Genomic DNA, 24,219 nt, shown 5'->3' on the forward strand with positions numbered 1-24,219 from the left:
TTCTTTTCACTCTGCAGGCTTACCATGCAGCCACCTCAGAGCTACAGTGTTGGAAGACAACGCAGCTCTGGGCAGCTTACAGGCAAGCCTGCAGGTGCCCGGCCAGACCACAGGGGATGCTGGTGCACGGTGAGCTGAGGACACCCTCGCCCGACCTAAGCCACCCCCACCCCCAGGGCGATGTTCAGCCAATTGTGTGCCGCCCCCTGGGAGCTCCCGTCCACAGTCGGCAATGGACTAGCCTGGACTCGAACTGACGACATCGAGGCTATTGGGCGCATCCTGCACTCCACGCAGAGTGCCTTTATTGGATGCGTCATTTGGGAGCCCCTTAACAATCTTTATGTTTAATAGTTTTTTTTTTTATTTTAAAGGTGATTTCACACATTATTGAGGATTTTAATGACCAATCTCAGATTAAGAATGGGTAGACTGATAATATTGTAACGGCGGGTCTCGAGGCGGGCTAGTGAGATGGGCGGGGCCGACACGCTGACTGCTTGTTAACAACCCAGAAGAGCGCACCCTGCGGGTCAGGGGGTGGTCAGCACGCTGGAGTGAACGGGAGAACTCAGCCTGTACTTTTCCATCCAACAAGGTTACCCGCGGTCAGGCTGGGGCCCCGCCCCTTTCATCTAGAGTATTCCGATCTGCAGACTGAGGCACCTGGCCTGGGGGAGTTCCATACAGCTGTCATTCTGGAACCTTGCAGCAGGGTGAGGTGTCCATTCTGGATTGGCTGGAACAGGCACCGCCTCCCTCCAGCTCTTCTATAAAAGAGCTGTATCCCGAGGGTCGAACTGAGAGGAGAACAGGGTGAAGAGAGAAAGAGCTAGAGAGAGAAAGAGCTAAAGAGAAGAGAAAGCCAACTTGTAGAAGCGTGAGCTGTGGCTGACAGCAGCTTTGTTAAAGCGATTATTAAGGCTAAAACAAATAAAAAGTTCAGCCTTGAAACCTTGTCTTGTCTGTATTTTATCAAACACCGCCACTATATGTTTGATAAAATACAGAAATTGCATGCAGTCATTCCTTATAATCCTTTTACAACATTAAGAAATACATTCAACAGTATACATCTTTATGAAACAATGTAATAACAATTACAGCTATCCTTTACAAAAACCTGCCATTTAATACTCGTCGGCTCTGTACCCAAAGGTAAAAGATCTTATATTGCTGCCTGTAATAAACATTTTGCTGTCTGGATGTACATGTGCACAATCTAATTTAACCTGGTTGCAAATAACCCTGGTTTTAGTTTATGGTGTGTGTATGGAGGTGCTTTAAGTGACACAAATAATAGCTAATCATTTCATGATTTTAATAATAATTGCAATCGTCTTTCTCCTCATACGTATATGACCATGTCTGGTTCTCCTTAAACGTCAGCCGAAAACAAATGGTAATGCCCGGGTACCTCTGTAACTCACACACTTCAGTTTGACAAAACAGATTAATGGGATTTGGAACATTCAGCGTCACACAATAGCTTTCCTGTATGATGATGAAGAAGAAAGAAACATGGTTCTAAATCTTATTTAATGGTTTTAACGACTTTGTTTATAGTCAACGAAAAACTGGGATATATGATGTGTACAATAATTTATTAACGAATTAATGTATATTAACCAATCATATAAAACCTTGGTACAGACACAGACACTGAACAAAACGATGTTTTAATTTGACTGCATTTGTTTAATAGCCCAATTCAGTTTTAGTAGAATTAAGCCAATGCCGGAAATTCCTTTAAGGATATGTTAAAATAACGTACCAACGCCCAGATTGGGAATGCTTCACCCTTGAATTTGAAATTGTAAAATGTTTCGCACTGGCACCAAAATCATGATTCCAAAACGTAAGGCTAAAACGAAAACATAATCTTTTATACAACAAGAAGAAACCTAGTCGATTTTAGTTTATTTTTCTACACACCCATTGCATAATCCACTCCGTTTCACCAGACTGCAGAATACGTGCTGTCTCAGCGTCTTGTATGGAAAAATTCATTTCAATAAACTTTTATTTTCCAAAGTTGATGCTGTTACTCTTTTGTTCGGCACTAGCAAGCACAAAAGCATCAACTAATCTCAGTGTTGTTATTTAAAAATAATACCAGCAATGTGGGCTTAGTTTTGTTATATTTGCTAAACGCACGGATTTATTTTCCCCGCATTAAGTTGCTTAAGGCAGAATGTATTTGAGGGTTTAATCAATATCAAAATCTAGGTAATGCCTAAATAAGCATTATACGGGTACTTTTTTTACTAGACATATAGGCGTCTCAAACATGTGCAAGAAACGTACTACCTTAAAATACAGCAGGTCTAGATGTAATTTTAATACACATTTAAAATGCATTTGTTTACCGCATACTGCGCATTTTGATGCACATTTTCAAAGGGATACGATCATAATAGCAAAATAATAATAAAAAAATCTGGCAGAATTCAAATCAGTTGAATAAGAAATAAATAAACACGCATCATACAGATAACTTACAATCAAAATAGTGTAACATCTCAGGCAACATTTAAGAAACGTACATCCGAATAATGCATTTTGCTAATGCGAATAGGTATAACAAATAGTCTACAACCCAAAATTAAATGTTAACTTGATATTGCTAGTTTTGAAAAGTTCCTATAAAACATAAATATGGGAATTCAGTGCTCGAATACAATAACACATAATTATACATTGTACACTAATCGTTGTTAAAGACAGCATGTCTTTCATGTTGATTTCTTTTAGAATAACGATTGTGTGGATATAGTTGGTGAAAGTGTTAACAGCTGGTAAATAGGGATGCAAGTAATAAATGCGTTTAACAATGAAATGTGTTGTATTTACAGCGAGAATATTGCGTTTGTTGTCGGCGTCTGAAGACTATAGGTGCAGCAAGTCATAGAATCTGTTTATGCTTGTGCTATTTTAAGCACAGTCGGTTGCACTCCTCTTAGGCGATGCATGTTAGTTAGAAACAAGGTTAACAGTGGCACGGAAGTTATATAGACAGTTGCAGCATCACACTTAGGAAAACGTTTCTTTTTTTTAATTATTATTATTATTATTATTATTATTATTATTATTATTATTATTATTATTATTAGTAGGCCTACAGATATTTGCCTATATAGCTAATTATTTGAATAACTGTAGAAACTGACAATGATACAAAAAAGGTAAATATCGTATTTAACACTATTCATAAACTGTGGCATATAATTGTAACATATAATATTGGAAACTTGTAAAAGGCCGACATCGAGCAAAGTAGGCTACTACAACCACTGAAATATATAAGTAACAATAGGTCTGTCCATTGATTGAGATTAAAGTAGTAGACAACATTACACATCATTTATTTTCAAAATACTGCTGTTTTTGTATCACTAATCAGGGTTTATTTTATTTGTGTGTTTTTAAACTTTAGCATTTCTAAGCATAGGCCTACTCAAAGTTTTAAAATAATATGGGAACATTTGCACTGTGGACCAACCAAGCACTGTTAATATTGCGATGATGATGATGATGATGATGATGATGATGATGATGATGATGATGATGATGATGATGATGATGATGATGATGATGATGATGATGATGATGATGATGATGATGATGATGATGATGATGATGATGATGATGATGATGATGATGAGGCTGTGTGGTCCAGTGGTTAAAGAAAAGGGCTTGTAACCAGGAGGTCCCTGGTTCAAATCCCACCTCAGCCACTGACTCATTGTGTGACCCTGAGCAAGTCACTTAACCTCCTTGTGCTCCGTCTTTCGGGTGAGACGTAATTGTAAGTGACTCTGCAGCTGATGCATAGTTCACACACTCTAGTCTCTGTAAGTCACCTTGGATAAAATAGTCTGCTAAATAAACAAATAATAATAATAATGTTCCTATAATAATAATAACATATATGTATAAAATGTCCAGAACAGTAGGCTTGCGCATTGAATTGCTGTTCTGGTCATTTTTGCGCATATTGTCATATAATTTATATATTTTTTATAGGTTTTAAATTACACGCCATGTCACCAAATTGTAAAACGGATCGCATTGTTAAAGGGTTAGGTAATTATCATGTAATTTTATTTTATAAAATAAAATAAAAAAAGAAAAGCTTATTATCCATGCAACGTGTATCGTTTCAAACACTACAGTATTTAAATTGTGTACAATGTATTTGTGTTACTCATTTGATAATGTGTCGCTCACAAAAAATATATATTAAATTAATGAAAGTAGGATTGTTGAATAAACAGGTGAACAATTAAGAATACTTCATAATTCTACTTTCATAACATCAACTATCAACCAAAGCTCGTTTGTATGACCCTACATGTGCAATTTTGCTAACTAGTAAACTGATTCTTTATTCACTATAGCCTGCATACATCTGCATTTAATTTACAGTTATGCTATGTACCATAGTATATATATTTTTTGTTCAATTAATTTTTCTGGGAATATTTTATACAGTAGGAGCACTTGAGTATAATTGATACAGCAAAACTCTCAAGTACTTGATCCTAAATAATAAATAGGGCGTATTAGTGTTTTATTTAAATCAGGTTTTAGTTGATTTTAAAGTAAGCAAATACAAAACTTACACATCCTGCAAATAAACAGAAACATGCTGTGGATATTACGTGTCAGTGATATCCTCACAGAGCGTTGGAATCCCTCAGCAAACCATTCCTGCACTGTGTCCTCGCGCTGGCCTTTTCGTGCCAGTCAGCTCTCTGGCAGTTCTACTGATAATGGAGAGAGTTCTGCCAGTGCCTCAGTAACTTAGTGCTGTTCAGACGTGGCTTCCAGACCATTCAAAAGATTTCCCCACATTACTCAGCAACACTGGCATTTACGTTCCTCCAATTTTACATTCCAAAAGTAGCAAGGTGTTTATAACTGCAGGAGACAATTGATATTATCTGAATTATTATCAAAACAGTATGATATAATTCAATTGTATGGGTTGTTTGTGGTGTACCTATTTCACTGTTTTTTTTTTTGTTTTTTTTTTATGCGTACCGTAATGCAGTGGCCTACTTTGAAGACAGCGAAACGTGTAAAGGTTAAAAATAAGAGCTGCAAATAAGTAATTATAAAATATAGGAATACAATGTTGTGGATAACACTGTCATATTGTTAAAAAAACAAAAAAGTGTGGTATTTGGTTATCTAATTTCAAGAGCTACAAATATACAAACAAAAATAGATAAATATAATTTAGATGTAATTGTCACATTGTTAAATGCAGTGCAAAAAAAAAATGACTTCAGACCTGTCTGGCGCTGCATGTTTCAACTGCACTTTTGATTGGCTAAGATGTTAATAAAATATGCCAATACACAACTGCGCCCACCAAACGGAAGTCAGAAGCTGCAGCACGGAGTGTTTATGGTCGCTTCAGCTCCATCCAATAGGAAAAGAGAGATTGAGTCCAAGTGCGCAGCTGTGTCTCCTGCAGGAGGGAGGGAGGAGAGAGAGAGAGAGAGAGAGAGAGAGAGAGAGAGAGAGAGAGAGAGAGAGAGAGAGAGAGAGAGAGAGAGAGAGAGAGAGAGAGAGAGAGAGAGAGAGAGAGAGAGAGAACAAACCAACCCTGTTCATAAACTCAGCCTCTTCTGGATCGCGTTCAACTGAACAGCCTAAACCTTCTCCAAAACTGTAACCGAAAGAGGAAGCAAGATTTAAAAAGAAGTGCTCGCTGCCTAGACTTTCACTTTGCCGCCTTTCTGCCAAGAATTCTCTTCCGGTGTTTGAAAAAAAAAAAAAAGACCACTTCTGGGAAAAAAGCCCTGAGAAAGCACAATTTGAACTTGAGAAATGTGAAGGCATCGGCTCTGTGTCTCAGATTCCAGGATCCCACTTTAATTCATGCAGTACAGTGCAATGGTATGTGACTATGGGATATAATGTACTACTAAAGCTTAAAATTGTGTTTAATTTATTTATATAATTTTTTTTCGACCCTGGTGTTGACGTGTTCAAAATTAGAATTTGTGATTGTTATAATTATTACTACACACTTGAAAGTGGTGTACATGGTGGATTGCTTATGATTGCTATTGGCAGTATTTCTGTGGTCACAGTAATAATATGTCACGAATCGGCGGTGGAGCTTCCATCCAAAAAAGTGCTGAACTTGGCACATTTCCTGCGTTAACTTTTTTTTTTTTTTTTTTTTTTTTTTTTTTTTTTTTGGCAAAGTCGCAATTCTGTAGCGAGGGCATGAATACACTTGCAAGTCATAGCCCTACTGTTTCCATTTTGTTCATTTCTCAGTTATTTTTCAACAGCATTGTACTGTCTTTAAAAAAAAAAATGTTTTCACCACCATTACCACTCATTTTTGATGGTCCATGTATTACCCACTATTTTTCATTTTGCCTAAAAAAACAAGTATATTAAATTATATTATTTAATATACATAATTCCACAGACATATGTTAATTGACTTTTCTATTTGTATCTTTATTGTAGTCAGGTTATGTTCACATTTATTTCATTATATTTTCTTGCTGCTATTTTCCAATGTCTTGTTTTGGACCATTCAAATGCAGAACAGATCCCATCCATAAAGTTGCGTTTCAGCGACGTCAGTGTGTGAACACTTGGCAACTTTCTCAGGTTGAGGGGGTGGGGAAGCCAGATTCGACTGACACGAGAAGCCGATGTGGCGTGATATGAATTATTATTAGTACAGTGAACAGGGTCATCTTCTCGTCCTCCTTTCAGGCCTGCCATTGAACTTTAGACGAGACAGGACCCATCTCCAAGTTTTACAGTACTGGAAGCAGTTTTTAAAAAGGCGCCAAAAATAACATAATTTCTGAGTTCAGACGTTTAAAAAAGAATCTCCAAAACAAAAAGCAATGTGTCCCCCATATTACGTGTTTCATAGATGACATACAGTACCACCGCTGCGTGAAAACATTGCATGCACCAAACAGCACGTTTTGAAATACCGGCAAGGATTTATTTATTTATTTTTTTTATTTATTAAATTTTATTGTGTATCCAGTCTGTGCAATTCTTGGCAACGAAACAGTGTTGGCAGTTTAGCAGATATTGTATGTCCTGTAAAAACTGTAATACCCGTCTCTATAAAACAAAGTGCATCCTTTGTATAAATCAGTGATTTAAAAGCTGTGGTTTGCAACACATTATCGTTTTTTTCACTCTTACTTTCAGCCTTGATGTGTTCCATCATAAAACTTCTAAATTTGTAGCAGAGGCATCTGTGTCATTTAAGAAGTCTAGAACAGTGCGTTTGCATGTGCTCTGTCCAGAAGGTATCAATTTCATCGGTTTTTTAAATGTTATTTTAAATGTAATTATATATGGGAAGCAGTAGCTTTAGACGCGGAAGCCTCGTTATATCTGGAACACTTTCGCTTGGAAATGATGTATGGTTTGTTTCTGTAACGGTAATGTTTATGAATGTATTTCAGGTAAAAAAGAAAAAGTAAAACATGTTTTTAATCAGTTTCTTAAAATGTTGTTTTTTTCTAGTAAAATTGGTTTAGTAACACTTTTTGTCGAGCCTTTATATTTTTTAATTGAACAAAAAGGTTTAGTGCCATACAGTTATTACGAAGTGTGTTATTCAACCAGTACTCCTCATATGTTGCTGTGTTGTGTGCTATATTTTCTTTTGCCCAGGCAACACCCCTCATCAATATATTTTAACGTTGGGTAATTTAGATCATCATTATAAATGCATTTTTTTTTTTAAAAAAGGCGACAGCAGTATTTTGTAGTTGCCGATTTTGAATGTGAACAACATCGTCACTAACCCACTAATGCCATTCATAGTTTTCTTCAATGTTGAAATTTGGTGATATTGTAGAATGTAACAACATTTGTGAACACATTTCGTTTTTAGAAACGAGCATCACAGTGAAACGTCAAATATTTTCACAAGTTTACTTCTGTTGTTAATGGTCTCTCAAGTTACCAAGTCAGAACTGTGTGTAGTCAACCAGAAGCTCGTTTAACATCATGCTTTTTTTTTTGCACCCGTTAAAATGTGATCACAACCATTTCAGTCATCAGCCTGCATCAATGTTTTTTTTTTTTTAAATCCAGAGTGAATACTGTTTTCAAATGTTATAAAGCTTCTTTAAACGTGTAAGAAATGTTAGGTTGCCATTGACTTAAGACCCAGCCAGAATCAGTTCGTGAATGCAGCCGACGTCAGAACGATAAAGAAAGAGCTGTAATTAGTTTTTCAAATGATACTGAGACGTGATGCGACAAGACTTTTTATGTAAAACTAATTATGCTTGCCCGTACCTCGGAAAAATAGAAGTAGGGTATTATAAAATGAGCGCTAGTTACGGTTCTATAAACGCTAATTCAGTCTTTCACGGTCATTGTGTGTATGTACACGTATGTAGGTATGTATGTATACATGTATGTATCCTGGTATGTGCGATATTACCATTACTTAATCTCCGGTTGTAAAAAGTAAGGTCCGAAGCCATCATGGTTACATTGAATCATCGTTCACCAAGTTTTGACTGCATACTGTATCATACCTGTTCAATTTGTGGCACCAGTTTGCACAACCGTAAATCAAGTCGTTTGAATAGGCATGCACATTTTGCACAGTATAGCCTACATCCCACGACCAGTAGTAGTTTATTATATTTGTGTAGGTTGGTTTAGTACTGCAATTAATTGTTACACATTCAGTTAAAAATAAATATGTACAGCAAGAACACGTTGAGCTAAACTACGTATATATATATATATATATATATATATATATATATATATATATATATATATACATACCGATATCAGTACTATATATATATATATATATATATATATATATATATATATATATATATATATATATATATATCTATCTATAGTAGCGATAGGTTAATGCAGGCAGGCGCATCACACCGGGCGAGGCAATCCACACACAGGTGGAGGGCCGGCGCGAACCCGTGACCTCTCACACTAAAACATAGCGCTGGTACCTCTGTACAAAGAAGCCGGCTCCTTTGCAAGGAGCGTATATCGGGCTTATGTCTTTCTGTGTGAGATTACATCACCTACCAGCCTTGCTGCTGCCTTCCCCCGTGCACGCTACACTCCCCCCTGATAGCCTCAAGTCTGCCCCGGACTTTCTCACCAGGCTACAGTCCGACGAGTGCGCACCGGTGTATCTTCATCCACTTCTGACACAAATGTAGTGAAACAGGTTAACGCAGGTAGGCGAGGCAATCCACACACAGGCGGAGGGCGGGCACGAACCCGGGACCTCTCAGACTAAAGCATAGTGCCGATACTGCTGTACAAAAGAGCCAAATAGCGAGTTTGCTTGCGCGTATGGAGGAGCGACACTTTTTGAGTTTTAACTTTTTGGGAGAGAGAGAGAATAAAAAGAACCTCTATTAAAACCAGCCCTGGTGTCCTGCCTTTTCAGCATCGCCGCTGGAAACCCAGCACACCGTCACTGTATTGTTGTCAGAAGTGGAGGCGAGGAAGGTACCCCGACATGTACTTGGAAGCTGGCAGGGGAGAGTGTAGAAATGCAAAACTAGACTCGCCCAAATAATTGGCATAGGCAAAACTAGATTGGCCCAGCATCGATGTTGAAGCTTTGGATGAAACTAGACTCAGCCAAATTAATGGTATGGGCGAACCAGATTCACCCAGCATCAATGTTGAAGTGTTTGGCAAAACTAGACTCGCCCAAATTAATGGCATGGGCGGACCAGATTCACCCAGCATCGATTTTGAAGCATTGGATGAAGCTAGACTCATCCAGGCTAGCCCTGAAATTCAGTGAAAACTGTTGAAAAAATGGGTTTCGCCCAGTCATCTTTTTCAAGTTCTGGGCCAATCTAGATTCGCCTGATTGCACACGGGCGAGTGCCAAAAAAAATGGTAACTTCGGGATTCGCCCAGAAGCCCTTGGCGAAACTAGATTCGCCAAACCAAAGGGTTTTGCCCTTAACATTATATATTTGTTACAATCGTGGTTTTAAATTAATAAAGATAAATTTTATTAAGAAAATAAGTGAGCAGGAGTAATCCTTTTGAAGAAAAATGACGAGAGTGCGACCATGAATGTCTCTACGAAAACTTTTTGGTAAGCCGTTTAAACTGGTAGTCTGGCTGAAAGAATTCTGAACTTTTGTTTTTCAGTAGAGACTTCACTTCTTGTTGCATATATATATATATATATTGGTCGCGCAAGGTACCAGCTGTCTGTATATTGGATGGATACGGACAGTTGGAGCCTTTTCACATATTCTAAATCACTGCGATGCCTCACACAATTTAAAGTATCGGACGGTAGCCATCTTGCTTTTACAGTTACAGATGTACAGCTATAACTATGAAACTGAGTGACCAATTACCTGCAAAAAATCCCAAAGTAGTAAGTTGACATGCCGATTAGGATGAAGAACAAGTAAATTAACTGTCACCCTAAAGTAATGTATTTTTAGTGGTTTGTAAACTCTACAGAAAAACACAAAAAGACACATCTGCACATTATCCACTCCTCTCAGACACATACCTTGGAAAATTACTGAAATCCGAGACTTTGTTGTATTTATTTGTATTCCTCCCGTCTGTTCAAATCTTCTGAAAGTCGCCAAAAGGCTTCTACAATCACAGTGTTTTAATGTGCCCCAAACAGGGCGAAACATGTCTGCAGTTGCTGTACTCTGACTTTTAAAATGCTGTGAATGTAGAATCCTTTTGGTGACTTTTACGCAATTTGATTTGCTCTTTTAATGCTTACATTTGCATATCCCAATTACCCATAATGAGAGAGATACTAGCTTTCGAGACCACACATGTTCCTTCATCTTATGGACCAGGGGCCTGTTTCCCAAAAGCCACCTTAACCGAAACCAGCATCGTGAAACCAACGTAAGTGCAACGTTGGCAAACTGTAGTGTTTCCCGAACACCAGCGTAACTCGAGTGATCTGCTGTGATCTTGACATGTTCGTGGAGGTTGTAATATGAAAGACCATCCAAGTCAAAACTGTTATTTAATACACATTCTCATCTGACTTTAGCACGTGTTGTAAGTTGTAACTCTAATTACTACGCATACTAATTTGGCCAATCAGATCGCTGAAAATGAAATGAGAACCAATGCATTAAAAGAAAATAGTATGTGTATAAATAATCCAATTAAAAGTCACCTTACATCTGCCATTCCCACCCTCCGTGGCTGTATATGGACTTGGCATTGGGCAATGTCTTCTCAAAGATGGATAGACCCGGACCCTCATTATCCGGCAGTTTCTGTGCCTTAGAGATCACTTTAATTCAGTGGTAACCCCACTGTAACTAATATGTCATTTTAAACAAGTGTTGAAAGATCTGATATTGCATCCGATATTAGCTATATTAACTCAATTTTTGAGTGTAAAACTGAAATACATATAATGATTGTGTACATTATTAATACAAACGGAACCGTGTCATGGTCAACATCTGTCTCAAGAAGTTGGCAGCACTCAGCAAATCTATATTGAGAAAATCTCTCGCCACCATGATTTGCAATGTTCTTTTTTCTTGATTTTTTAAAGGGTATTTCATGTCTGAAAGTAAAAAGATGTTATCCTGAAGGTGATTGGCTACTCTTGTAATTATCTGCATGACTGAAAATGACCAGCCCCTACATAGAAAATGCGTATTTAATTTACATGTATTTAGAAAGCATTTTTTTATGTATTCTGATTGGTCCAAATCAATACCTGTACTAAATATTTTAACGCGTACTAAATAACGCGTTTTTGACCTGGATGGCCTTCATTATTGTAATGCCCTTTGGGAATGTAAAAAGACAGAACTTAGAAAATGGTGCTTGTTGCTGTGAATGGTCAGCAATACCGCAGACGCCATCGTAGTCGGCTCCTTGGAATAAACTTTCACATTTGCGAAATCCTGTCAGGGGACCAGTGTTTGAAACATTTACTTTCATTGTAATTTCTTACCACTTGTTCTTTTTTTGTTTGATCCGTTACATTATTTTTATTTTACCGAATAATATATCCTTGTTTATTTGTACTTCATTAATTTAATATTTTGACCTCATTTTGTGTAACTCTGTTTTTTTTTTTTTTTTAACTTATTTTGCCTGCATTTTCAACCAGTCATGTATTTTTTGATTTACAAGAAAGCTATCATTTATATATAGTCTACTCCATAAACTAGTTTCAAATGTGTTTGCCAACAAAGCCCCGACGAACCTATTCAAAGCCTAACGATGCACCGAACATCACAAGCTGCACTTTCACGTGGGGTTTTGGGAATAGCCCGCCAAGAGGGAGTGGAAGCAGCCGCGCGTTCATCGTGACCACGATCGTGAGCTCCAAGCACTTCTGTTATTGGGAAACGATCCCCTGGACTATGGAAGGCCATCTGTGTCAAAAATGTGTGTGTTAGTACACGTTTCAAATACATTACTACGTGTAATACTGCAATACACTACGCGTTCTATTTTGCTGCCGTAGTACCTTAATGACAAGTTCTGGAAAGATAATCCCCTGTTTATAAGGAAAACACGTATTAATTTATTACAGGTCCTTAAGAAGTAGTGCTACTGAAGCAAGTTGTAGCGCTAGGGATTGATATAACGTTTTTATTTTAAGTTAGCTGATTGAAGGGTTAATGTGTTACTTGGTTTTTGTATTGGAATGTGCCTGGTGTGCTGTAGCCTACTACTGTACTTTGAAACCCAATATTTAACGAAGAGAAAAAAGACAAAAAAAAGTATATCAGATGCATTATACAATACAAAACTACACTTGTCTTGAGCTTGTAAAATTGCGACACTGTAAACTTAAGCAGTGTCAGGGCATTTTCCATTTCGTTTCCATACGAACCGGGGGTTGGGCTGAAGCTTTCCGCTCATAAAAATCATAACTAAAAAAAAAAAAAAAAAGAACCTGTTTTTTTTTTCTTTTAGCCTGTGGTTTCTGTAACAGCAGAGAAAGTGGGTTGGTGAACACTGAATGCGTTTGCAGCAGTAGGAGGAGTATGACTGTAATTAAATGGAAAAAAAAGAAATCTTGAGACCGAGTTGTAGGGAACGAGCAGTCTAAAGGTTGCAGCTGGTCGATTTCAAGTTTGGAAAGTAAATACAGTACTAGAACATTGGCGCCTTCTGCTTTTTTTTTCTTAACAGGTTTACAAAATCTTTTTGAATTTAAGACTGCTGCTATTTTATTTTCATATTTAGTATATTTCAAAGTATATCAGCTGAATCTTTTTGGATTTAACCATTTTGGGGACTTGTGTGAACTTCATTCAGCAGAGCGATCCTTAAACATTCAATTTAAATTTAAATGAGAAAGCAAGCTTCTCCCAACTTTTCTCTCGCTCTGAGATAAGATTTTTAATTTGAGTTTTTATGCGGCTGTAACCTCGATTGATCCAAGCGCTTTTGAACGTGAGGTGGAAAATGAATCGATAAAGTCACCCACCTGATGTTTTGACGGGGTGTTTTTTTGCAACCAGCCAGTTGTTGTTAAGCAACGACATGATGTATTCTCCTATTTGTCTAACGCAGGTATACATTTTACTGTATTCTTTTATTTATACATTTACTGATTGTAATGTATAACCACAGACATATTGCATGTTTGAAATGTGTCAATGTGAATTATATGCACAGTTTATATCAATATTACCTCTGACCATCTAATATGAGAAATGCAACTTAAGTTTTATGTCAGAGCATGTGTTTGTGTATGGTTTAAAATAGTCTAGGATTCTTTAGAGGCATGTATCATTTACCAGTAAGTGTGTACAACGATTATTTGAAAGGGGTATCATGGATTTCCACTTTTAAACATGTTTAAGTAGCATACTATCATTTCCCTCTGTATACAAACGTTTTAACGATTTAAAGACACACATTGGGTTTAACATTTGTATTCGTTTCCCTTACTTGTCAAAGTGTTCAATTTCCTTACATTTGTTAAACCAATGTTTTGTTCAAGTGATTGTATTAATGGATTACTAATGCTTTGCATTAATTTACTTAAATACATATGATGCAGGGGTTTATTGTAAAAAGGAATCCTAAAAATCTATTCAAATTACCATGAATGATTTTATTAGGAGTTTGATGTATTTGATGTGGTTGGTAAATATGGTTTGTCAAATTAATTCTACTGTAGTCCACAGTTTTGATGTTGTGCAATTCATAACTTTTGCTTTATGTGCATTATTTATAAAATTAGTAAATGTTATTAGGGCATACATGTTGACTTTATTAATAAACAGACTGGTCAGAAATATAATAGATAATTTTCATTTAAATTAAAAAAGCAATGTTTTCTTTTAAATTGAAAGGCTGTTGTTTAAAAGTACTCTTGTACTCAGGTTTTATCATTAACTAATCTTTCCAGACATTGTACCTTAATGAACCCGATATATAGTGCACATACACACAATGATGAAACAAAGGAAAATAGCTTTCAGAACAGTAAAGTCAAGTTTTGTGCACAGTGCATCGGAGGCGTCTTGTTTTTTATTTATTTATTTATTTTTAAATCCAAAGGACTACAATGAAACCACTGGAATGTTAAATGCTAAAGGGGAGGCATTCATAAATTGTGAATGAAGATGAAAACAATGATAAGCTTAAATCAGTGGTTGGACAGAGTCCTCTAGCTTTTTGGCTGACACATTTTTACTGTTTATATTTTGTTTGGCATGAGAAAGTGATTGACTGAGATATAGTTTATTTTGTGTTTAAGCAAAGCTTATGGCAGAAGACACACTGGTAAAAATAGGTTATCTAGAATCGTGCATTTTACTTTAGATTTACAAACATGTTGTTAATAAAATATTTACTTTGTGCTGGTGTGTTCACTTGCATAGGTATATGAGATATTAATTAAAGCTATGAGATATTAATAGTATTGGTATTGTTGAAAAAAACATTTAACAACTGTATTTCAAATCTAAAACATGAATCCTTATTTCACATTGCTTAGGAAGTACTGAGTCATTTACCGCCCCAATTGCAGTGGCTTTAAGAAGTTTAGCTTTACATAAATACACCAACAAAAAGAAAAAAAAAAAAAAACACTGTGATTTTTCAACAGGTAATTATAAAAGAATGCGACACTGAACTATTTAAAGCTTATTTTAAAATAAAAACATATCTCATTGCGTTCGTTAATTAGAAAGACTAAACTTGTGACATTTTTACTTATGAAGTTCTAACTGAAGCATGAGCCATAAGTTTGAACATTATTTTAAAGTTTAAATGATTTTGCCTAACCCTGGAATTTGCAAATGACTTTGAAAACACAGCTTTATTATTTCACTTTCGTATAGCAGTCATGGGCAAAAATAAAATGAAACCTGTGTTTCTATTTACACTGCAAAATAATGCTTTTATTATTCCTCCTGCTTGTAACATACAGTAGTTTATTTTAGACTTTATCATATTTGATCAGGGGGTTGTCTACATGGTAATGGAATTGTAAGCAATTATCTTTTGCTTTTCCTGTGTGCGGAAAATGGTCTCTTTCTGCAGCCTTATTCACTGGATTGCCGTTTTGTAAACAAAACCAAGTTAAAATATGTATGATTTCTTATATTAAAGTTTTTTGTTCTTTGTTATTACTGTTTATATTTCAAAAAATATCTTAAGCATAATACAAGTACTCAAAATCTAAAAGATAGAATAAAAACATGTATTTGTCTTTAACTAGCAATTTGAATCCCTTTGCCCTGTGTTGAGTTTTAATAAAACCTTACATGCCCGTAAGTAACACAGTTAGCTGTTAATAAATCTAACAATTTATTTTTTAAAAGTAAAAAAAAAAAAAAAAAAATCAGCATTCCAGTTCACTAATTTAGAAATGTTTGGATTATTTTTATTATTTATATATATATATATATATATATATATATATATATATATATATATATATATATATATATATATATATATATATTAGCTCAAAGAGCCAGCTATATATATATATATATATATATATATATATATATATATATATATATATATATATATATATATATATATATTAATAATTTTAGACTTTAGTACACATCACCAATTTAACACTGTTAAAAATGACTTATTTCATTTATATATTAACAGGAAGGGTGCACTTATTTAGTATTTTTTTTTTGTTAAGAAAAACAAATCTTAGGGAACATATCATAGGCTGTAGTTGCCCAATTTAGCAATGCCTACCTACACAAAGAACAAAAAGTGGTGTAACCCTTACAGTGGCCTACTTTATTTATCACTTATGTGACCCATAGTTTGTGATGAATTTTATATTTTTACAATTTCAAGGTTTGTGTTGCAAATGCACAAAACAAGGGCAAATGATTAAAGTGGAAAAGGAAATGTGTAAAATGTTAAGCATGCTTCAGTTTTAATACAGTAGTGTGCCGATATTGAGGGTTTCACTACCGGGACCCAACATGTAGGCTCTTGTCCCTGCAATTTATATACTACAATAAGATAAGCTAAGTAATAATAAATGGTGTGAACTCAGTTGAAACACTAACCCACAAATGGTTAAAATTAGACATCTTAGGGCGAAAAGCTAAATTGCACATACCACACTGGTGTTTTTAAGCTACTTATATCTTTCAGAAATTGGGATGTTACTGGACCTGGATAGTAAAAAGAATACGGCCATTAAACATGAAAGATTCAGTTACTGGAAAGCTGAAAAAATGCATGTTTTATACTGCAACAAGTCTAGTGGATTGTACAAGCCAATGTTTGGCGATGTACTTTTTAATGTCACCCCTACCACAGCATGCAAGACCACAAAGAATGCAAGATCTGCGCTAAGCTGCCATTTTCATTGTCCATCTTAGATTGATTTCAAGGGGGTTAGAATAATTGCCATGTTCTTGTGATCAGTTAACAAATTAACTGACACTATGTAACCTCAACTCCCAACTTAAACCTATAGGAAGAACTTATTTGTTTGTTAAGTCTAAACTTATATTCGCTTTTTACATTTTGTTTTTGTTATATTTAAAATTGCAGGAAAGGAAAGGTAGGTGCCATACTTATTGTGTTCCAAACCCTGTGCATTTTCTTTGCCCACACTCCCTTGCTAGACCCACGTTTCTCTAGTTACCAGAATAGTGCTGTTACTGTGCAGGAATGTAGGACGGTGTGATAACAGAAATGGATGAAGGTAGCTGGCGCATGCTCCATGTCCCACCAGCAATCTCTTGCTGAGAGCATGCTCCAAAAGCGGGAACTGTGTGGTATGACATAATGTGTATGCTTTGTGCGTCTGTGGCACTGACAGAAGAAATAAACTGTGGCATTCAATTGCTGTGTTGTTTAAAAGCATTTAAAACCGAATTTGCCCGGTTTTAACATCCTTTTTTGCGATGGTATAACAGAGCTGGCATCTGCAGTTTGGCTATATTATTATTATTGTATTATTATTGTGTTTAGTGTTAAAAAAGGGGATGCAGATTAGCAATAGTTTTTAAGGCTGCAGGAGCACTTGAAATAGAATGGTTTTAAATGGCAGTGCAATGTTATTACTGTGTTACCCTACAGGTTGAAGTCACTAATTTTACATTTTAAAATGTTACACATACGATTAACATCCCTTAACTATTTAAATATATGCAATTTGCTGCAGGACTTTGAGTTCCCTTTAGTAAAGGTGACGATGGGTTAATTACATAAGGGATCACTTCTGCTGAATGGCTGTTCCTGTTATTACCTTTTTTTATCTTGATATTTCTTCTTCCCAACTGCAGGATGAATTTCATCCGTTCATCGAGGCACTTCTTCCACACGTCCGTGCAATCGCCTACACTTGGTTTAACCTCCAGGCCCGAAAGCGCAAGTACTTCAAGAAGCACGAGAAGCGGATGTCAAAGGATGAGGAGAGAGCGGTCAAGGATGAGCTGCTCGGTGAAAAGCCTGAGATCAAACAGAAGTGGGCATCCAGGCTGCTCGCCAAGCTCCGCAAAGACATCCGCCAAGAGTACCGGGAGGATTTTGTGCTCAGTGTTACAGGGAAGAAGCATCCTTGCTGCGTGCTGTCCAACCCAGACCAGAAGGGAAAGATCAGGAGGATCGACTGTCTCAGACAGGCCGACAAAGTCTGGCGCCTTGATCTGGTCATGGTGATCCTTTTCAAGGGCATCCCTTTGGAAAGTACGGATGGAGAGAGGCTTGTGAAATCCCCACATTGTACCAATCCAGCACTTTGTGTCCAGCCACATCATATAACAGTATCGGTCAAGGAGCTGGACTTGTTTCTGGCATACTATGTCCAGGACCAAGGTAGGTGCACCAAGTAGACAGTGTAACTATGTGTACATGTATAACATGCATTTCTAGGCTCTGTACTGGACTCACCCCTGCACAGCCCCCTAGCGAGCCAATATTTTACAGTTGTTATTTAGTACATAGCAGGGATTCCCGTAAAAGCAAACTAGATTAATGGAGCCGGCGAAATCTGCCACTTCCTACTGGATGAACCGTTTTCTTCCAAATGTATTAATAACAGGTATGAGGCCAAAGTAAGACCTTGTGCAACAGAAGGGATCGTTTTATAGCTGAAGGCATTCTCATTTTGTACTTGCTGTAACAGGACATTTCATATAAACTGTACTCTTTAAAGTTTAAGAACTAGAACCAGTACTACAGTCGACAGGACACAATGCCAGCCCTGCAAAAAGGTTCGTTTTAAGATTTGAAATCCTCAGGGATTAAAAAAATTACACATGACAACAACGACAAAAATGCAAATTTAAATCCAGTGAATTTAATTAGTTTCATACATGTTCCCTAAATCTGAAAGACTTGTATTTGTTATTATTTTAGGGGACTGATTTATTTATTATTTTTGTTATTTATCTTTTTTTAAATGTATTTCTAGGACTGTTACATGCATTGACCTGAGCAGTTTCTACTAAGCTACTTTAGTTTTCATGTTCTCTGGAAACAAAGCGGAGTTCATCAAACTGCTCCTTTGTTCTTTTTAACTGTATCAAAAAGGAAAAGAGTAAAGGCCATGTCACATCTTGGCTTGCATCCCACTATTAAACTTTAATTTACTTTTACTTTCATTTATTTTTTATAATTTTTACCAAACCAAATAGTACATTATTTGATGTCTCCACACAGTTAAAGTTTATAAGGTTTAAATGGGTAAAGCATTATTAATGTATGCATATATATATCTTAAAAAGTGTACTGTTAAATTATAAACGGGGTACTGTTCCTCAGACTAACCCTAGGGTTCACATTTACTTGTCTATATCCTTGTCGTAGCTTCTAAAAAGTACCAAAATAAATAAAGATAATGATAAATTATGTTTTTCAATTATTCATCAAAAACTTCAAAAACACAATCTTAGGTTAGAAGATATAACTGCGAAGAAAGTACAATTTTTAATTTGGTGCCTCCATTAGTGTAATGAAATTAAACAATAGCATAGAATTATAGCTTTTGTTATTTGGTACTTTTTAAAAGCTATGATAGAGGCACCATTAATCCATTTTTAATCATAGGGTGAGCTGTTACCTTAAAATTGAACTGATTAAATCATAACAAAACACATCAGTGCGGAGTATGACAGGTAATATTTTTGCTTTTATGAAGAGTTAAATATTAATAATGAATTTAAGTTTGCATTACAGTCTATCCACTAAGTTTACTTTTAATGTAGTTATTCATCGGTTGATAAAGCTATATTTAAATAAAGCATGCCTTTTTATAAAAATCTGAACCACAGCTGTGTAAAGAGAACTGGACATCTTTAATTAACTGCTAAACAATGTGTGTTTTGTTCATGAAATTTAAAAGAAGTCAATCGAAAGACTAGACAGACAAATTGTTCAAAAGCAGGCCGCTTAATTAGTAAAATGGAGAGGCTGGCATTAATTAGTAGAATGGTTAGTTTGGCATTACTGTTTACTTTGAAGAATTGTGATCCTAGATTTGATCAGAAAGAAGACAATCTATTCAGTTTTTAATACTTGTTTTTAAATTTCTATTGAAAGATTCTGGAGGGACACCTTTTGCTTCAAAATTGAATGTGGTTGTCCCTTCAAATTTAGCAGATTTTAGTTTGTTTTATTAAAAATGCAGAAATATTGCACATTTTATAAAATGGTGAATAATGTCAATCACATTATGCTGTTTTGGTAAAATGTTTATTCCTTGTACAGTTTCACACAGAAGGTGAAATGCAGCATCATTTGATTTAGAGAAATATAATAAGCAGTCTATTAATAAAATGCAAGTATCTGTTCTATATATTAGATTATATTTCTAAAACTGATCTATTCTCTCTTTGAAAATTGTTCCCTATACTACTGGTGGGACTACTGGTGGGATAGTTTAGGACCTGATAATTGGTGAAAAACAAATTGTAATTTAAAACAATAATAATAATAATAATAATAATAATAATAATAATAATAATAATAAAAACATTGTGTAAGCAGGATTTCTATAGTAACTGTTATAACTTGTTTCAAAACCATTCTGCAGTTACAGACTGAATCGTGAACAATCTAACTAAAAAGGAAAGGCTGTGATCAGTACAGTGTGAGCCACCATTTTGGTATGTCAAGTGCCAGGAGAAAGCAGAAGGGATTGCAAAATGACAATAATGGTTGCCACTGGCACCAAGGTTGGCATCAGACCCTCTTTGTTTCATTGTAGGATGGTGCTGATTCGTTGGTTGGCATCCGCATTGCAGTCTGAATCTGTTTGATATATATATATATATATATATATATATATATATATATATATATATATATATATATATATATATCTTTGTACATGGAGCAATATCTTTCTGCTGGTCTTTAAAAATAAAAACACAGTGGGATGTTAATGTATTTAAATAGTGATCTGAAATTAAGGTAAGCGTAGACTGATTTTTTTTTTCCAGTATGTAGATGTGCTCATATGGACTGTGGAAACAGAGGGCCCCATTTTTTCTAATGAAACCTGACAGTGCTGCTGTTGTATATCCAAAAGGAATCTTTATTAACCCTTTTCAACTCAGAACTATGAAGTATTTAAAACGTGTATCCTAGTTCTCTTTTTTTTGTTCCATTCAAATTTTTTTTTTCCCAATTGTAATGTAAAACCATTCTCTTAAAAAAAATACTACTGTATATCCAAAGTTCCTGATGTTAACACAAGCTAATCTTCTGTTAACCCTGATAAGACATGGCTTACTGAGAAATGACATACTGTACTTGGCTTATGTACAATATAATAGGTATACAGTAGGTATTGCTGACAATTATAGTATCAGAACATATCAAAGCATGACTGCAAACGCCACATATTGTACATCCCCTTGCCTAATGTTAAAAATACAGCTTTGGTTTCTAACTGTGCAGCTAGATGTCATGTTGAGTCATTTTCATCCTATATAATTGTATACCGAGTGTATATAAAACATTGAAGTAGCAGCTTTATAGCTTAAATAGTGGCCTATTTTAATGTAGAAAAAAAATTCTACACTAAAATGACCACTTCACTGTGGGGGAGGGATGGGGGTCCCGAAAAAAAAGGAAAAAAAAAAAAAAGCTTGGCATTTGTGTGCTTGTGCCCGTCTCCTGACAAAGCAGGCACGCTGTGTAAACTCACTGAGTACCGCCATTTTGTTTGTCAAGTGCCAGGAGAGAAGCAGGGAAACCGCTTGATGCCAGTTATGGTTGTTAGTGGTACTGAGGTTGGCATCAGACCCTCTTTGTCTACTTGCAGCATGCCTTTGATTCGTTGGTTGGCATCCGCATTGCAGTGGGCACACAGGAATGTTTTTGACAGTCGCAGAAAGGGAGTTGCTGCACTTTGTTTGCTGCAGTAACAGAAAAATGCAAAAAACACTTCAGTTTTCTCGTTTTATTTTTCCCCCTTTTATATTATTATTTTTGAAACTGAAAATAAAAACTATTACTGGTATTGTGAGTTATGAATTAAAAAATAGTATATGTGTGTGTGTGTATATATATATATATATATATATATATATATATATATATATATATATATTATTTTAAAGAAAGACACTTAAACAAGACCAACACCCTTTATTTGATCTATTTGGAATTTACATCAGAAAAATAATACAGTGATCTGCCTATATATGTGTGTGTGTGTGTGCGTGTATGTGTGTGTGTATATATCTATATATTAACCAGTTTATACAAGCAAAAGGTTTAAAAAAATAAATACAAAGCTTTGTTAAAAAATATATCTTAAACATTTTTTCAATTACATCAAAACCTTTTATTATTTCCAGTTGGTACAATGGTTTCATTCTCTTAGCTTAGGCTTGCTGCCAGTGTTGAGATCCTATGGTGAAGTTTGAACAGCAGTGGTAACCCAGCTTGCAGGTTCTCTTAAATGTCGTGACTTAAAGATTCGAGCAGGAGGCTGGGAGGCAGGAGATACAGATCTGGAATCCCTGTTGAGCTCTACTTTGCATCTCCTTGGCATATCCCTTCACCTCTTTTTTGTGACCAGGCCCAATCCAGCTGTGAGGCCTGGTGCCTAAAAGCAGGACCCCACTGTTCCAGTCGGGTTGCTGGCAGGGTCTTGTTTTTGTGATTCACTGTCTAGGACAGAGGGCCTTGTTTTGGTATTTGTTCATATGATTATGGTGAATGTGCTCTACCAAAAAAATATTTTCTAATAATTATAATTAAGTATTTTTACATGCACCACACCCCACCAAAACACATTTGTCATTAAATATAGACTTATATGCATACACAAATTAAGTATTTTTTGTGTTTTTGAAGCCCTGGAAGGGGCCTGAGTGTAAAGCTTGAAGTGATAGTATGTTTTACCAAACTTCTCTGCCGGTTGATTGTACATTAAGTAATTAACAAAAACATTTTTTTTGTCTGCAGGGATTAAGCCTTCTATTAATTTCTACCTACACTATATCCTAGACTTTCTGCTTGTCAGCATGGTGATTTTATTTCACTTTTGTATCCCTTGCTGCTGCCAATGTCAGGTTAGAACCTGCAGAAAATGGTCACCCAAGACTTGGAGTCATTCGTTTTATACAAGGGCTGAATCTACCAGTAATTTTCAGCGCAGAAGCGTAAAAGGGATCCATGTCATTTGAAATGGGACTATTTTTAATCTTCAGGAAGTAAGAATTTCCTGGAAACAAATTTAAACTCTCAATTACTTAATTGATACACAGGCCAGGTAATGACCAATAGATGAACTCAATAGTTTAGCTTTTGAACCTGTTACCTAGATTATTGCTAAAATGAAAGCACACTTTTTAAAAGAATTATAAATCTCTGAAAAATATCTAACACATTTTTTTATACAAAAATAGTAGGAATTGAGATATAAAAAACAGTTCTAGACAGACAGTTCCGATGTGAACACACAAACACGGTGTGTTTACATTAAACCAGCTTTAATTTCTGAAAGAGCCAGGTGATTCAAGTCACTCACAGTCTGATCGAGTATCAACAATAACTCAGCATAGAGTTAGAATAACTCAAAATATAATAATAACAGTAATGAATCTCAATTATCATAAATAAAACATACAAATAAAATCAATAAATAATGAAAATATGCATAAAATACATGATAATGATTGACTGCATATACACAGCTGAAGTAACACTTAAGTCATGTTTTGTGAAATTAAATCGCTTCTCAAACTATAAGGATATTTGAAAAAAAAAAAAAAAAAACATTTTATAAGCACTACCGTTTCATACCCTATTGTTATTGTGTATGTCATATGGGCAGGAAATATAGCTGAACTTCTACACCAAAGTAATTAAGCCAACAAACCAGGGGAAATGAAATGTGTGCATAATAAAGCATTTATACTAGTCAACTTAATTATACATTCATGTTTATACAACGATAGAAGTAATTATTGATTAGTGCATAGACTGCTTAGTAAAAAGCAAAAACATTTCAGCGCTGTTCAGTTCGCAAAATGAAGCATTAAGAAGATTTTGTCTATTTCATCAGTAAGGTACTTTTGAATGTGCAGGACTGCCAAGTGATTCAGTCCTTCTTGGCTCATACGGTTTACAAGTAATTTTGAGGTCTGGTAGGCAGACTAATACCACACTACCATAATATTGAATACAAAAATAAAATACACAAACATAATATTGAATGCAAAGAAAGAGGACTCTGACACAATCGGTCCC

The 24,219-nt window shown here is 35.5% G+C and overlaps 1 protein-coding gene across 13 annotated transcripts in view; it reads left to right on the forward strand.

Annotated features, from left to right (window-relative positions):
• Positions 1-24,219, forward strand: part of LOC117420856 (nuclear factor 1 B-type) — a 154,212-nt gene that overhangs the window by 30,692 nt on the left and 99,301 nt on the right. For 7 of the 13 annotated variants that reach the window (XM_059030081.1, XM_059030068.1, XM_059030076.1 and 4 more), the window contains exon 2: positions 17,796-18,327. In XM_059030081.1, coding sequence (XP_058886064.1) covers positions 17,796-18,327 — 532 coding nt within the window. Of the gene's footprint in view, positions 1-5,576; positions 5,911-13,033; positions 13,576-17,795; positions 18,328-24,219 lie in introns of those variants that run through there. The other 6 variants (XM_034034553.3, XM_034034555.3, XM_034034558.3 and 3 more) reach the window with 6 other exon arrangements.

Source organism: Acipenser ruthenus, chromosome 1, assembly GCF_902713425.1.
Source record: "Acipenser ruthenus chromosome 1, fAciRut3.2 maternal haplotype, whole genome shotgun sequence".
NCBI lineage: Eukaryota > Metazoa > Chordata > Actinopteri > Acipenseriformes > Acipenseridae > Acipenser > Acipenser ruthenus.